The sequence below is a fragment of the Lagenorhynchus albirostris genome, chromosome 8, assembly GCF_949774975.1.
Source record: "Lagenorhynchus albirostris chromosome 8, mLagAlb1.1, whole genome shotgun sequence".
Taxonomy (NCBI): Eukaryota; Metazoa; Chordata; class Mammalia; order Artiodactyla; family Delphinidae; genus Lagenorhynchus; species Lagenorhynchus albirostris.
The window spans coordinates 58,829,546-58,844,525 of NC_083102.1; the positions used below are offsets into that span (position 1 = coordinate 58,829,546).

General features: G+C 39.3%; 1 protein-coding gene across 2 annotated transcripts in view; it reads left to right on the forward strand.

Annotated features, from left to right (window-relative positions):
- Positions 1-14,980, forward strand: part of DYNC1I1 (dynein cytoplasmic 1 intermediate chain 1) — a 295,343-nt gene that overhangs the window by 154,812 nt on the left and 125,551 nt on the right. For both annotated transcript variants that reach the window (XM_060157069.1, XM_060157070.1), the window contains 3 exons: positions 3,926-4,015; positions 10,128-10,290; positions 12,289-12,388. In XM_060157069.1, the coding sequence (XP_060013052.1) occupies positions 3,926-4,015; positions 10,128-10,290; positions 12,289-12,388 (353 nt within the window). The remainder of the gene's footprint in view (positions 1-3,925; positions 4,016-10,127; positions 10,291-12,288; positions 12,389-14,980) is intronic.

Here is a 14,980-nt window from a genome sequence, read left to right on the forward strand (position 1 = left end):
TTAGATAACCTGCTATTTCCCCACCTACTTCAAAAATAAACTAACACACTTCTATCACAGTCTAGCCCTTTTTATTGCCAGGCCCTTATAGAATAATATGTTTCCTAAAAGCTCTAAGGGGCGCTTCTGTCATGATGTTGCTTTTGATTCTTCCAGGATTTTTTAAAACAAAAATCCTTATAGCTGCAAAAGGTGAGAGCTTGATACTATTCAAAGCTGACTAGCCAAAGTCATTTGGTGAAACTGACTTCGTTTTAAGAACTAAAAAATGTGAATTTACAAACTAGGTGGTTCTAATAAAAAGCACAATTGTTTTCCATAGTCAAATGAGCTGATAATAAAGTAATTTAGACCTTGACCTATTCCACCCTTTGGGTCTATGGAGTGAGATGGAAGAATCTATTTGTTGTTAGTTTTGCTTCCCCAAGATCTTCCCGTGGCTCACGCCTTAACTCCTTGAAGATTTTGCTCAGTGTGGCCCTTCCTGACCACTCTATTGAAAATTTCACCTCTTCCTCCCCTTATCAGCATGCCAGATGTCCCTTTTCAGCTTTCTCTGTCCCCATCCCACTTACCTGACACAGTGTATGTTTTGTTTATTTGTTTGTTTGCAGTTTCTCTCCCCTAACTCATGGAAGCTCCGTAACATGAGCACAGAATTTTTTTTTTTTTGTCTATCTTGTTCCCTGTCCTGTGCCTGGCACCTGGCACATAGTAAGGGCTCAGTAAATATTTTCTGACATACAAGCGAAGGCAACATTTGTTTGACGGTTTCTCTGTATGGATGTTTGCAACTCTCCTGGTGGTTTAAAAAGCAGTTTCACATCAATACTTTTGTTTATTCTCACAATAAATTTGTGTTTTAAGACAGGGTTATTATCCCAATTCAGCAGATGAGGAAAAAGGCCTCAGAGAGTTTCTACGAACTATGTAAAGTCAGGGGCTGGCAAGTGGTAGACTCCAGCCTTGAACTCAGACCAATTACTTCCCCTGAAATGTTGCTCCCACGCAAGCTGCGAATCTGTCTGGCTGAAGGAATACAGCAATGCTTTGTAGTAAATGTTGCTGGTCAGGTCTCAGGAGAGTGTATTCCACAAAGTAAATAAGAATAGAGTGTGGGTGTAGCATATATAGTTTTGATAAATACAGCAACCCATCTGTTTAGCTCTCAAGGGTGTGAAACCTGACTTCTCCTCAGTTGAGTGTTACATGCGCTGACCTCCGGGAATTGGGAGAGTGAACCACGCGATGTCCACCTCTGAGAGCCTCCACACGCCCCTCCTTACCCTGCAGCTGAGCAGCGCACCTGCTGTGCTTCAGGCTTTTCTCCACGACATTTCTGTTTCATGACAGCTGCGGGTAGGGAGGTAGTGTGCGTAATGGTTAAAGATCAGATCGGATCAAAACATGCAGAACCAGACAAAACTTGAAGCTCAACGCGGTTGGGAGTTTCTTTGGGGGGAATTACTGTCTCCTCACCTATAAAATTAGGTGGGTAGTACCAAGTTCGGATAAATAAATTAGATGATACAAGTAAAGCATTCATCACTGCTTTAGTTGTTATTATTGTATATCTCATTATCTCTTCTACTAGATTATAAGATCATAGAAGGTAAGGCACGCCACTGACTTTATTAGTTTGCTAGGGCTGCCATAACAATGTCCTATAAACTGGCAGTTTAAACTGTAGAAACTGAATGTCTCACAGTTCTGGAAGCTAGAATTCCAAGATCAAGATGTTGGCAGGGTTGGTTCCTTCTGAGGGCTATGAGGAAGAATCTGTTCTATGTCTCTGGTGGTTTACTGGCCAGCCTTGGCACTTCTCAGCTTGTAGAAGCATCCCCCAGTCTTCGCCTTCATCTTCAATGGCATTCTCCCTGCATGTGGATCTGTGTTTAAATCTCCCCTTTTTATAAAGACACTAGTCATGCTGGACTTGGTGCCTGCACTACTCCAGCATGCCCTCATCTTAACTAACTATATCTGCAATGACACTATTTCCAAATAAGGTCACATTCTGAGGTACTGGGGGTTAGGATTTCAACATACAAATTTGGGGAGGGGGACACAGTTCAACCCATAATGTGGGCTTTGTCACCTTTGCATTTGTTGTATTTACTTGTATTTAGTAAGTGCCAGGGAACGGCTGCTGAATCCACTGGATTTAAATACTTGTCTCTAGAAGGTTCAGAGATGGAGCTACTTCCCAGCAGATTAGTGGTCTTTTGAAAATTGCGTCTCCATCCAAGGTTTACCAGAAGAGGAAACTTCCCTTCCGCTAGTGCCTCACTGGGCTTTGTGTTAGGTCTTTGGGTCAGGAAGATACATCATGTCGAGGTGAATATTTTGTTCAGGACCTTCCAAGCTGGCTTTTAATGGGAAGATAGCAGAAATATCTTTATATATAAAGATTTAGATGTGTTATTTATAATTTAACACGTTAAAGGTCTATTTGTCTAAAGATCTGGGTAACAGTGTACTTTTCAAAATTTTAAGTGCACATTTTTGTCTCACAGGTATGTGTTAGTAATAATGCATTAGTAATAACTGTGTTAATGTGTTCATAATAATGACAGTTTTCCTCAAAAGTGTTTTACATTCTTTCCAATATGTATTTAGTGTGATTATAAAGTAATGATGTTGGTTCCACAATCTACACACATGCATATAGATTACTGTATTTCAGTGTCTAAATTGCAATACTATATTTACATATCCATATTTTTAAAATGGATATTCCTTCCTCAAATCACTTGCTTAATATAATCAAGAACTTTTACAGCTGCTTTTCAGGCTATACATATTTGTTTGGGCATTTAAATATGCATATATAATGCATTCTCTAAGTGGTTAGAGCTGAAATTTTGAGTTACTATAAATCTCAGGATTTATTGTGATGGAAATGGGACTCTCCATAGAGCTTTGGATCTTATAGAACATCTGTAAATATCAATATTTATTGAATGAATGGATATATGAATGAATGATGGGGGTGGAGGAAGTGAAGTCATTTCTTTTAAACTCCATTTGAGCCAATGAAATCAATATAATACTTGAGTGAAGGTAATATATTTAGAAACCATGGAAGCAAGTTTTAATTTTTTATACTGTTTTATTCCATTAAGTTGGATTTTCTTGTGACACTTTGTCTTGCCCTTCCATCCTCTACACTGTGACTGATGATTTCAAGCACTCTGCACTGAAAGGGACCTCCAAGAAAGGCAGTTTGGCAGGAGAGAGAGAGTAGGAGCACATTTGCGTAGGGCAGGAAGGGCACTGTAACATCTGGCGGTGGTGGCCGACTGGTACCGTTTGTTAGTGCTCATTAAATTCACATTAATGCATGAACTGCTCTGAATGTGTAAATGCCATTTCAGGTTGGTTGCTTTCTTCCAGGCCAATGGCAATGACTTTTGGGGCCCTACCCCAGATTGTTTACTTGCCAGTGGCATTTGACCTGGGGTCAGACCTGTATTTAACCCTTTCCTGTAGGTCAAAACCAAATTAATTTGGTGAGAATGAAATTGGAAATGAGTCGTCTGTACAGCAGGTGTCCCCTGTGGAGAATGTGCTACAGGTGGAAACATTTTAAGATCTGTTCCTGGCCCATCTCCGAAGAAGCTTCAGAGGTCAGAGAGGCAATTCCAAGACATCCCATGTGGTGAGGGCCTGGAGATGGATGTAGCAGGTGCCGACTCGGGGCGGTTTTCTCAGAAGCGTGGGGTACTTTCAAAGAGGCCCTTTTTGGAGATAATGTATTCATGTATTCATGAACGTATATCTTGGGCATTCATCGTGGACTGATTTACTTAGAAGCTGCCCTAAATGATTGGAACTTTACCCTCTGCCCCTACCTCCCACCATCAGCCAGACGCTTTGATTTGAAGGAAAGACTATAATGCATTTTTCTCTTTCTTTTTTCTAGAGGATGAGGATGATGAGGAAATGGTAGAACCTAAAGTTGGCCAGGATTCAGAACTGGAAAATCAAGACAAAAAACAGGAGGTGAAGGAAGGTATGGTGTGGGAGCTAAATTGCGTCATCATTTTATTGCTGTCTTTTTAACCAACATAAGGGACTATAGAGGTAAGGAAAAATTAAACGTATACCTCCTGCGTGGAAGGTTTTCTGTGATTGATCAATACATTACATTTAGCAACATAAACTGTAATCCTTTATTTTTTTGACTGACAGAAGCAAATAAAACACGAACCATCCACAAGTCCAGTCACATTTCCAGTAAAATTATTACTAAATAGCAGTAAAATAAGACACTTGTTATCAATTGACATGTTATCTAGTTCACGCCATCATATATTCCTAATGATAACAGTAGAGGAAAGGAGCAGGTATAATCATTATGTCACTAAATTCTGAGGTTTATTGGTGTGATCTACAGAGAAACATTAACCGTGATCATCACTATTAACTATACTATTAAAAGTTTTCCTCCACACTCTGCCCATATCAGAAGGAGCAGCCTTTACATGCTCCAGTGATGACAATGACTAGTACTTATTAGGGGCTTAGTAGGTACTTGGCTCTCTCCTTAACACTCCAGAGATAATATGTACCCTTTGCAACATCCTTTTGAAGCAGATACTATTATTTTCCCTATTTTATAGGTAGAGAAATAGGAAAAGGGAGGCTTAAAAATGTACCCATGGATACATAATGTGTAAGTACACGATCCAGGATTTGGAGTTGACTCCAAAGCCTATACACTTGCCCACAAAGCCGTCCTCCTGTAATAGCACTGGATTTCAAAAAACAAGAAAGCAATAATGAAAAAAGAAAAGAAAGGGAAAGGCAAGAAATACTATAGCTGATGTTTCCCTAAAAATCTAATTTTGTGTCCCTTTGAGATTTTCAGCCTATGGAGAAAAAGAGAATTTTGAGATTGTCATTCTTATTGAGAAATGGAGTGTCCATGAGAATGGAGTGTAGATTAAAAAGATTCTTCCATATTTCCTACTAAATGTCCCAAGTTTAGAGCAACACAAGTCTAATTAGAATTTCATTTGATTTTTAAATTTTCGATTTGCCCGTGGCTCTGGCGAAGTGCATGGCACATGGTTGTCCCCGGGGACTTTGTAGGAGTGGTCATAGGGACTCACTTCAACCTGCCCAGGCACTGAGTGAGGTGGATTACTGTCAAGTTCTAGGGTACGGCTGTAGGCAGGCAGTAGATTCAGCACCTTTAACAGTGGCGTCCACAGAAGGCACAAGTTCCTCTTTCTGAGAGATTCTAAAAGGATTTGATTGAAGCAAGTTCACATTTAAACCTCCTACTAAGAACATGTATATATATATATTTTTTTTTTTGCAAAATATCCTGAAGATGTACTGGGTGATAAGAAGCCAGGGTGTATTTTGTGTGTCTTGGCACGGATTCCCTCCTGCCCCCCAACCCCAATCTCCAAATTCTCTTCTCTGGCAAAGCATTGCAACCTCCTTCTTAAGTTCTGAGCAAAAACACCCTCCAGTTTTAACTCTCACTCATGCTTCATGGAATTGATTAAAGTCCTGTTAAAAGTCCAAGAGAAGTTTGGAAGTGCATTTCCTGTTACTGCCGCGCTGTGCATCTTAAGTCTCTATTAATGGCTTTTCTGCAAATTAGCACATAATGGGTTAAAAGCATGTTTATGTTGGCATCAAACTCTCTCTGGCTATTTTTTTTTAAAGCAAGACAGTATTTTGCAAACTTTTTAAAGAATCTCTAGCAGATACAATCGTGGCGCCATTCATACAGCTGCATGGTAGTCAGGGCTGTGTCAGCACTTCCATAGGAACCCTGAGTTTCAGGGATTTATTACTTAGCCATAAACATTTGCTCTGGGCTGAAACTTGACATACACAGTTTCAAACCAGGGAACACATTTTTGAGAAATCTGGCCTTTTTTGGAGTTAAAAAAAAAAAAAGTGCTGAGGGGGAGATGGGAAAAAAATCAGTGCTCACTAGCTTTTGACATTTTTGCCCATGTGACATCAAAAATGCATTAAACAGTAAAGAAATATGGGTTTGATTTATTACTCTTCTCACTCTTTTTTCCACATCAGAGTAGGGAAAACAGCAGGTAGCTTTTAGCTTTTAATAAAATTTTAGGAAATTTCTATATGTGAGTGTCCTAGTATCTTCATGTTTAGAGATTTAAAGCGACAGAATTGGAAACGTGACTCTTGTAAATGCACATTAACTCATAAACCTCACATTAACTTCAGAGAAGGACATCATTCTTTATTAGTTTGGTTTGGTTTTCTTCCTCTTGTTTTTGAACTGATTTCACTGTAAAATTCAGTAAGAGCTACTGTCCCTATTTAATCTGATTGAATATTTAAGTTATGTGGGTTTACTTATTTATTTTTTAATCTTTTTGACATATTCTTGAAAAATATTTAAAAGATGCAATTTTTATATTGAAATTTAAAGCTATATCATTGAAACAAGGCAAGACATTTCTGAAATGGATATTTTAAAAATTACTTTTGACCTAAAGATGAGATTGTAAGATACTCAATATAAATTGTGGATTCCATTACAGATTTTACATTTTTACAGAGAAAAAACATCCAGGAACTCTAGAAATCAAAAGATATAGTGTCTAGTAAATAGAGTAAATCAAAAAGAAATTGAAAAAGTACACATTCAGGTCAATAAGAAAACTTAAGAAGCATAGCAAATAGGATAGAATCAACATGAGAGACACATAAAAAAGTATTTTCATGTACAGTACCAAGACAAATTAACATTTCTATAATAAAAAGAATTAAAAGTAGACCCTAAAATAAAATTCATACTAGATTTTAATTTTGCAGGCCATGAATTCATAGAATTAGGCAGTTCTCTAAACTTTGAGTTTCATGACTCTAGTACATTGTTTTCGTACTTCTTATTCAAGCTAAATATAACTGTTCAGGTAAATTTTGGTAAGTTTGAAAATTGTGCTGTCATTGGCTCATATGTAAGTCATATCCATGTGTACTACTTTTCCTGAAGAATCTTTATTTCTTAAAAAAGGTCACTTTAAATGCATAAAATATTGTTAGCTCTTGGCAGAAATACTCCATGTTGCAAAAACAAACAACAAACCTGCTATAATAGCAATTTCTGCTTAACTTGTAAGAAAAATCAAACATTATCATTGCCGTTGTTTTGCGCTGTTACGCCTGTTGCTATTAAATTACTTCCTACCTTTTTATGCAGAGAAGATGTTGAAAATAATTCTTTAGGTTCCAGGGATAGGGAAAAGCTGAAGAAACAGAGATTTTAGGGAGAATTTGGGGTCTCCCCTGGAGTAATACAATTCTGATTTTAATTGTTTATGCTTATATTTTAAATTTTGTGGACTCCATTAATCAACTAATTTTTTTTTCATGAAATATGATGTCTGGAGAGGTTTTACCTCCAAATACAGATTTTGGTTGTGGTTCCTGGATACTCCATTATGTTTTCATTACATTGTAATAACACATCAATTTAAAGACTTTTAAATATGAGAGGTTTGGGGTTTTAGCGAAAATAACTATAGCTCTGTTTAACTCCTAAGTTGAATATTGTTTATGACTTTTAAAAAGTACTCATCTGCACATGCATCTTATTATTTTGTGCTAACAAATCATGTCATTTGATCCCTGTTAGACATCAAAGCTTAATATAAAATATGTTCTTTGTTTTGCTTCAGTAGCAATTTAATTTCAAGCCAAATATTGTATTGCCAAACATAATATCTGGAGACGCTACTGCTTCACTTACCTGAACTTGGCCTCTGCAAATACACTTTGATCAGCCATTTATGTTTCTCTTAGAGAAGAAGTTGTATGTCTTGAAAGCTGAGATCAAAATGACAGTAAGCTACAGGGAAGAAAAAGATTACAGAAAATTACACAGGAACTGTTTTTTGTTCAAGGTAATGGACCTGTAAGGAAATATACAGGTGGAATACAAGTAGCTCAAAAAGATAAACAGAGAATAGAATAGGTATTTTTAAAATGTAAAAACAGGAATAAAGGGAAAAAATTCCTATTTCTCTGCTTAATTTCAAGTGTGTCTCAAGTCATACATCAGCAGTGACAAAAGCCGAGTGAAGGTTTTAAAATAAGACATTCTTCTTGGTCCTGTAGCATCCTTGTTTAGTGAAGTTTATTTATTTATATAACAGTACTGACCAAAACAAAAGGACCCTAGCGTTTTCCCCTTTACCTAGTTACATTTAGTAGTTTTACTGTTTTCTTGAACTTATATCAGGGTGAAAAAATTCAAATGCCTAATTTATGGGTGTTTTAGAAAGTAGACTAGTTATATATAACTGCTAATTATTGAATGCTGAACTATTTGTCAGTATATTTAAGTCTTAAACCAGACTTAAAGTTTAGGTATCTTTGCCTCATTTTATGGGTAACACTGCGGCTTAGAGAGCTTTCATTGATAAAAGAATCCAAGCTAGCAAATGGCGGAGTAACTCTTGGATTCCAGGTTGGTTTTGTAGAGTTCTTGTTATTTACAGTTTACACATTGCCCACTTCACCATTTCTCAAACTAGTGTCTGTGCAGCATTGCTCAGCAGATGTTGATGGAGGTTTTTGGAGAGTCCCAATACACATGGGCACATTTAGGGCACTGGAAACTTCAGCAACAAAGAAATATTTCCGGCTATGTTTAGGGCTGCTAGAAACACCGGGGTGAGCTGTATTTGGAGATAATCTTCTGCTGTAGTGGCTGAATCATGTTTTTCCACTTCTCAAGGTGTGAATCAACTACGTCGTAATCATTCTAATTTCTTGTACAAATACAGACCCTGGAGTCTTTCCAGACCTCTCTGCCTTTCAGTCTGGGGCAGGGGAGGGGAGGCCAGAAGGGGAGAGACATTATGAACATTAAAAGCTTGAGATCTACTTCCATGGCTCTGCAGGAGGGCTTCTTGACGGTTCAGATTTCTCAGGACAGTGGCTTCAAGATACCATTAATCAAATCAAATAACATTTCCATAAAACATTATGCTATAGGTGGCTATACCTAAATGATTCCTCTGACCATGTGGCCAGGTAGAAATCGGTCCTGGTTATGAGGATGGTTGTGGAAGTGTTTAGGAAATCCTGTGGGTGAGTCATTCCACCAGGGACCCCTATGGTTTTAATGCACTACCCTCCTCTTGCAGCTTAAACTCCAGGAGCTTCTGGTCCTACTGGAAGGGTAATTGATCAAGCATTTATTGAAGTCTCTCTGCACAAAAGTTGCACTGGGGTTCCTGAAGAACCACAAAGGTTCAGCTGACAGTTTCTGCCCTTAGGGATTTCTCACTCTGGGGGAGTTCCTAATCCTTCCTCTATAGTTTTATGTAAACCCTGCTACTGAAGGAACAGTTTATATAACCTAATCGTGACTCTGAGGTGAGCTGACTTTCAGACACTATGACATATTGCTAGTTACTTAATCTCTCTTTGCCTTATTTTGTATCTTCAAATTTAGTCTTATAAGCTTAATCATGCTGGAAAAGTAAGGCATAATAACAATTATGAGGTGTCTTATAGCATTTATTTGTTCCATGTGTTTGTTTAAAAGCAGAAGATATCTTGGGTAAAGGTGCGTTTGGAAGGACATGTTTCAGTTTTTGAGGAGAATCTGTATAGCAATCAATCAGCCTTATCAAGTAACTATCTACAATAAAATGAATTTATCAGTAGAAAGAGGAAAGGTGCTATCTAGATCATATTATAGATAGTTCTTAATTATTTAGTATGCGCAGCTTTACAATCTGTTATACATGGTTTTATAGATTTCTCTATTATGTACTATTTGAGCTGTTTTTCAAGTTCAATTCTGAAGAAAATAACGTTCAGAACTCATTGTTAAAACACACCAATCATTTTCATTTGTAATATTTTTCAACTCTTCAAAATAGTAATTAGTCCAGATATGAAATCTTTTTGTAAAATTGTCAGTGAAGACATCTGCAAAAACCTTTGATGTGAATTTAAGAGTAATTTAGAATTAATATTAACAATGGTTTATTTCACTGTGTCTTATCACTCTTTAGATAAGCAATGTCTTTCAAGAGTTGGATTCCTCTTGAAATGTTTTAATTATCCCTTTTTTTTTTCTTTCCCAACAATCTCTTTTACATAAATAGCTCCTCCAAGGGAGCTGACAGAGGAAGAAAAACAGCAGATCCTTCACTCAGAGGAATTTCTCATCTTTTTTGATCGGACAATACGGGTAATTGAAAGAGCGCTGGCAGAAGACTCCGATATCTTCTTTGACTATAGTGGTCGAGAGTTAGAGGAAAAAGATGGGTTAGTTTCTTGTGTGCATTTAAAAAAATACTGTGATAAGTTCTCTGTTGATTCTAAATTCACTTATGTTTTGAGTAGGCAAGTTCCAAGCCTAACAAATCAGAGGAGTATGAAATTCCAGAGCTGATCTTGCTGAACAGCTTTGACTAAGGGCTTTGGTTATGACTTCTGGCTTAGAGTTTCCTTGTAATTATCATGTGCTTCCATGAAATGCTTTTGAACTTGATATCTGGAGAACAGCCCAGGTGATAGAGACTGGCAGAGTCATGTACATTGTCCTCTGAGAAAACATAAGCAGCAAAAGGAGATTTGTGTTATATCCCGTAGATCTATTTTTGATGTCTAAGCAAACAGGAAGCCGAAGAAAATAAACATGAGATATGGGAGACCTTAACTGATGTGGGAGACAGCAAACAGAGACTGGCAACTCTTTCCTCTTTTGATGCCATAAGATTATGTGTATATGCCTTTTAGGAGATACAAGTGCCATTTACTTTCAACTAACCATTAGAAGTAAATGGCCCCAAATGACTTGCCCCGTGACTGCAGCATATGTATTACGTTCGGCAGGGGCTGTCAGCCATCTTCGTGTGGATAATTGGAGGCGCTTTATGAGCTCTGTGAGAGATAGAGCTGGTTTTTAGCCACCAATTTCTTTTGGCCAAGAACAACATGAAAAGATGAGGTTACCTGCCTTTTTCATTAGACCTGACATTTTACTACTTCTAAAATTCAAATACATTGTCAAAGGCCAACCTGTCATCGTTGAAGATGCTCAAGGCAATGTAACCGTGGCTCTGAAAACAGTTTCAAAAGGGAGTTCTAAAAATGTTCTAAATAGTCGACAGCATCGTTAGACTCCATCAAAGAGAATAATATTTGGAATACATGTGTTATATTTGTTTTCTTTTAAAAAGCCATTACTCTATGGCTCAGTTAGTTTTCTGAGTCCTCTTTCCCTCTGGGTGCCTGGCACAGTGTTATACTGGGTTCCTGGCAGATATTTGGGTGCACGTACCTCTTGCCTGAGTTTGCAGTGGTGGAGCTGAGGAAAGGTTAGCAGGGGGGAAAAAAGTCATGATAAGTCAGCTGCTTGGAGCCCAAGTACCTAATCTGAGGTCAAGTCACCCAGTCTGAACAAGAACTATATAGGACAAGTGATACAGGGTGCAAAGCAATGGAATGAAGCAAATGAACAGAAAAAAAAGGGTGAGTGTGGAAGAATTCCTGAACTGAAGCCCAAGGAGTATAGGCAGCTTTTTATGCAGATCCCATAGATGCTGACACAGAACAAGTATGACTCAATTTAAACACTCGGTCTTGTGGAGCGAATGCACGACCAGTGCAGAGTTCTTCAGAGGAGGTTTTGCAGCCAGTTGAATATCAGGCAAGTAAACAGTAGCCAAAGTGTAATCTTCCTCCACCCAGGTGATATTTTGGTCTATGTTAAGTACCTAAGGTGTTTGGTGAATCCCTCACTCCCCAGCAGGCCTGTCTCACGGTGGAACTTTTCACTTGCTGTTGAGCAAGGAGGCAACTGCCACCTTCAATCAGAAATTACAGGTAAAGAGAAACATGCATATCATTTCCGGTCTAAGGCCAGATAAGGTGATATTGATACCAAAGACTCTCCAAATGTGCTGCGCTTCCTTGCGAGCTGGGAAATTTCTTGTAAACTCTGATTTAAGGCCGAGCTTGTTAGGGGGAGGAGAATGCTTTAGAACTGCTCAAGATAGGAACCTGAAACAAATCTGACATTTCACACCAGGCTTGGAACAACATGTGGGAACCTTTTCTGGGCCAGGTTAGAGAGAGCGTTGCAGAAAGGAGATCACCTTTAGTTTATTTATGATCAGAGTTTGCTGTCTAAATTGATGCTTTGACTTTAGAGAGTATTGTGCGCCATGCTCTTGCCATTTCATTCTTTCAGCATGAGCACTAGAGATAAAGCCCCGTTTTGAAGCATCATATTTGTCTTTGATGTTTAAACCCTCCTAGGGATGTCCAGGCTGGAGCCAACCTTTCTTTCAATCGTCAGTTCTACGATGAGCATTGGTCCAAGCACCGAGTAGTGACTTGTATGGACTGGTCTCTCCAGGTAAGAATTGTTGCTGGGATGGGACAAACTGGACTTGTGTTCTCATGGCATTTGTATTTTAAAAAAAATAAGAGAGAATTGCTCCACTATTTTGGATGTGTTCACTAACTTGCAATTTTTTTCTATGCCTATTGGTTTTCTTTCTCATTTTACTGAAGTTTCAGTTTAAAATTTGCACTCTATTATTTATACACATTGAGTACTTACTAGGGACCAGACGAAGAGCCAGGCCATTCTGTCCATGAAACTGCTCTCGCTAAGGTCACCAATGGTTTCCTACTTGTCAAATCCATGTGAATATTTTTAAGCCGTAATCTGCCCTGACCTCTCTTTGTCATCCAGCTTTGTTGACTTCCCCATACTTCTAAAAATATTATCCTTCCACTGAGTTCCACAACTCGACTCTCTTTCAGTTTTCGAACTCCTCCAAGACTTCTTTTTCCTCTCCTACCCTCGTGGTCCTCGTGGTCATGCCCTCAACCTTTACTCTCCTCGACATGCTCTCTGTGGGAGATCTCTTCCACTGCTATGGATTCAACCACCACGTGGGCAGCCTTTTTCTATCCCCCGCCCAATCTCCCTCCTGAATTCCACTTTACACACCAGACAGATCCATTCAGGTGTCCCAGAGAATCTCAAACTAATCACTAACTCATTATTTCCACATGTCTGAAATCCTTTTTTGCTTCCTCTATTCTATGTTAAAGCCATCACAATATACCCAAGGACCTAAAGCAAAACTTTTGTCATTAACATTAGAAACTTTCACTCCCTTATCTCCTAGACCTGGTCTGTCACCAAGACTGTCCGTTTCGCCGCTCATATATTCATCATCTTATACCTGTAGTACTGCTAACCTTCTTGTGTTCTTTCTACATCCAAACTTGTCCACCTATAGTTTTCCCTGTAGACATCTAGCCAAATAATATTTCTAAAAATGCAAATCTGATCACTTCACTCCCTGGATTAAAACTTCCTATTGCCTGCAAGAAAAAAAAAAAATCTAAACTCCCTAGTGTAGCATTCATAGTGAAAGCAGGCAGATTTACCAAAAGCCAATTGAATGGCCTACTCAATTAGTGTATAATTTACCCGGCACTGAGTAGTTAAATAATGCACATAAAGGCACACAGCCTAATTGTGGTGGGGTCAGAATATGAACTCAGGTGCTCTGACTCCTGAGCTCACATTCCTGATCACCATGCTGCGTCCCCTCCTGTAATGACAATGACATAATAGCAATGAGGGAGATAGGGATGATAAGTACCGGGCATTTATACACAGTGCAGTTTCTGTTTTCTTACAGTCTATGCTTTTGTTGGGAATAACTGCCATGGCTAGCTTTTAATTTGTGTGTCTTACATACTAAGCACTGTACCAGCTGCTTTGGAGGCGTTGTCTTATTTCACCCTCACAACATCAGGTGAGGCAGCCACTGTTACTATTTTAATTTTATAGCTGAAGAAATTGAGGCTCGGAGCAACTAAGTATCTTACTAACCGTCACTCAGCTAGGATGTGGTACAGCAGGGCTTTGAACCCAAGTCTTTCTGCACTTCCAGGCATATGCTCTTTACCAGTGCCTCCCACAAAGGGCTTATGAATCTGAAACCAAAAGAGGTTCTAAGGGCTGAGTGACGTAGGGCGGAGAGCGTGCTTTCAGGATTCAGTGGAGCTTGGAGTCTGTCTCTGGTTGGACAGGCCATCTTGGAAGACTGGGATTAGACAAATGGAGGGGAGAAGAGTGTGTTCTAGGCAGAGCAGTAAAGCAGGTGACGTGAAGAGCCCCATCTAGTCATGCTGAGAACAGGAACACTGAGAGGAATGTAAACCCCTGCAACCAGACTGTCAGCAGCCGCAAAGTGGGCAAGTGATCTCTCCCCTTGAATCTCTTTTTACATCCAGACAAGAGAGCACGCAGGGCATGGTCGTGCAGAGGCTAATACAGGCAGGGTGTGCCCAGCCACTTCCCGCCAGTGCGTGGGTGCTCTGTGAGCACGCTCGGGTGTGTGTGCAGAAAGCAGATTCCAAGGCTGAGGAGACATTTAGCTCGGCTTGTTCACTTGTTCAGAGTCTGGAAATTACACAGGAACCTTACCTGACGCATTCCTCAAAGGCAGGTTTCACTGATAACTCTCCCTGAGGAGGCAGCAGGGGGCTCACCCGTGGGGCTGGTCCCTGCCTGGCCTCAGCGTGTGGTGGGCCGTATTGCCTGTGGATAGGTTTGTTTCCACACAGGGTCTCGTGTGGCGTTTTTGTTACGGGAGGTGAAACTGGAAAGGGCAGAAACTCCTCCATAGAGAGACTGCATCTGTTTTTCCCCATTTTTGTGTAACCTGCCATCTACACTGTGGGGAAGGGGTTTGCATTTCTGAAAAATGTATTTTCTTTGGAGCATAAGAAACAGGAATTAGAGCCCTTACATCATAACAGTTTTGGGGTTCAAAGGACCAGGTTGACATACGTATGGAATGAAGAGACTTTCTGAGTGAATCTACGTGCAATCCAATGATATTAAGAAAGAAGAAAAGGATAGAGGCATAGTCTTAGCGTCTAGTAGAGGCGTGTATGCTTAGGATGATTATGAGTGGAA